Source organism: Sander lucioperca, chromosome 15, assembly GCF_008315115.2.
Source record: "Sander lucioperca isolate FBNREF2018 chromosome 15, SLUC_FBN_1.2, whole genome shotgun sequence".
Taxonomy (NCBI): domain Eukaryota; kingdom Metazoa; phylum Chordata; class Actinopteri; order Perciformes; family Percidae; genus Sander; species Sander lucioperca.
Genome location: NC_050187.1, coordinates 33,539,222 through 33,540,761, shown reverse-complemented (window position 1 = coordinate 33,540,761; position 1,540 = coordinate 33,539,222). Strand labels below are relative to the sequence as shown.

The 1,540-nt window shown below is 38.4% G+C and overlaps 1 protein-coding gene across 1 annotated transcript in view; it reads right to left on the bottom strand.

Annotated features, from left to right (window-relative positions):
- Positions 1–254, bottom strand: part of LOC116034480 (acetyl-coenzyme A synthetase 2-like, mitochondrial) — a 575,508-nt gene extending 575,254 nt beyond the window's left edge. Inside the window, exon 1 of the mRNA XM_035992032.1 lies at positions 250–254. Coding sequence (XP_035847925.1) covers positions 250–254 — 5 coding nt within the window. The remainder of the gene's footprint in view (positions 1–249) is intronic.
- Positions 255–1,540: the final 1,286 nt, after the last annotated feature.

Here is a 1,540-nt window from a genome sequence, read left to right as displayed (position 1 = left end):
AATCTGTTTGACACTTTTTTAAATACGTTTTTTATGTTTTTTGTGACCTTTTATTAACCCTTGTGTTGTCCTTCTAGGTCAAAATTGAAAATTAAAACTTTTTTTGACACTTGTCACATTTTTTAAAAATGCTTTTGTCTCTTTTTGATTTTTTTTTTATGTTTTTGCAGCATTTTTCAATGTTTAACTACCAACAGCAACTTTTTACCACTATTTTATACTCTTTTTAAAAATTTATAGTCAATAAACCTCATTTAGCCTTTATTAAATGATATCTATTTTTTGAGTTAAAGCAGAAAGTGTGAATTATTTTGACTAAGATTAAGATCAGAGGATGTTGTTGGATAATCACAGACTGTCAGAATAATGCTATAAACTTAAATAAAACACCCAAAATCAATGATCATTTCATAGAACCATCCACGTTCCTGTTGGGGCAATTTGGTTGAAAGAAATCCAAATTTCTGCTAAAGTAACTTTGAAAATGGGTCAAATTTGACCTGAAGAGTTTGGTACTGTCAGGGCGCGCCCTCATACTCTGCTTCTGACTGGCTAGTAGTCCATACCTAGGTACTGTCAGGGCACGCCCTCATACTCTGCTTCTGATTGGCTAGTAGTCCTTACCTAGGTACTGTCAGGGCACGCCCTCATACTCTGCTTCTGATTGGCTAGTAGTCCTTACCTAGGTACTGTCAGGGCACATCCTCATACTCTGCTTCTGATTGGCTAGTAGTCCTTACCTAGGTACTGTCAGGGCACGCCCTCATACTCTGCTTCTGACTGGCTAGTTGTGATCTTACCTAGCTACTGATCATGTGATCTTACCTAGCTACTGAGCATGTGATCGTACCTAGCTACTGAGCATGTGCGACTGCCAACAAAGATGTTACAGCAGTGAGAGGTCTCACTCTGTAGCTAAAACAGAGACCTGAACACAGGATGAAAAGAGGAGCCGCAGCAATGTGCAGTACAACTAAAATATGGTGTTTTTTGAAAATTAAACCACATAAACCTATTCTGGTACAACCTCAAAATACAATTATGAACCTGAAAATGAGCAGAATCTGAGCACTTTAACTATTGGGTCTGCAGATTCTGTGTGGCGCTGCCACCAGAAGTTTTTATAACAACACTCTTGGGGCGATTTGGGCCACTGAAAAAAAGAAAAAAAAACGGGAACACAGGCGTTTCACACTACTTTGACAAAAATATGCAAGACTGTACGACTACAGCCTGGAGCCTCCCGCCTGGTGCCGTCCCCGGGCTTCTACTTTTTAAAATAAAAGCTTGCATCTTGTCCGCTATGTCTTCGTACTTGTGTTTTGGGTGTTTTACGTTTGTAATAATATGTTTTAAATAAGGAAGCATTTCCATTCTATTCTAAGATGGTGCCATGGTAGTATTTGAAGGTTTTATAAATTGTGTGTATTATTTAATTATGAAAGCCTGTAAGTGGCTCCCTCATGCTGCTGGTGCTATAATCTCACGTGAGCCTGGTTTTTGCAATTATGAAGCAAATAATGTCCCATTCTGAAATTGG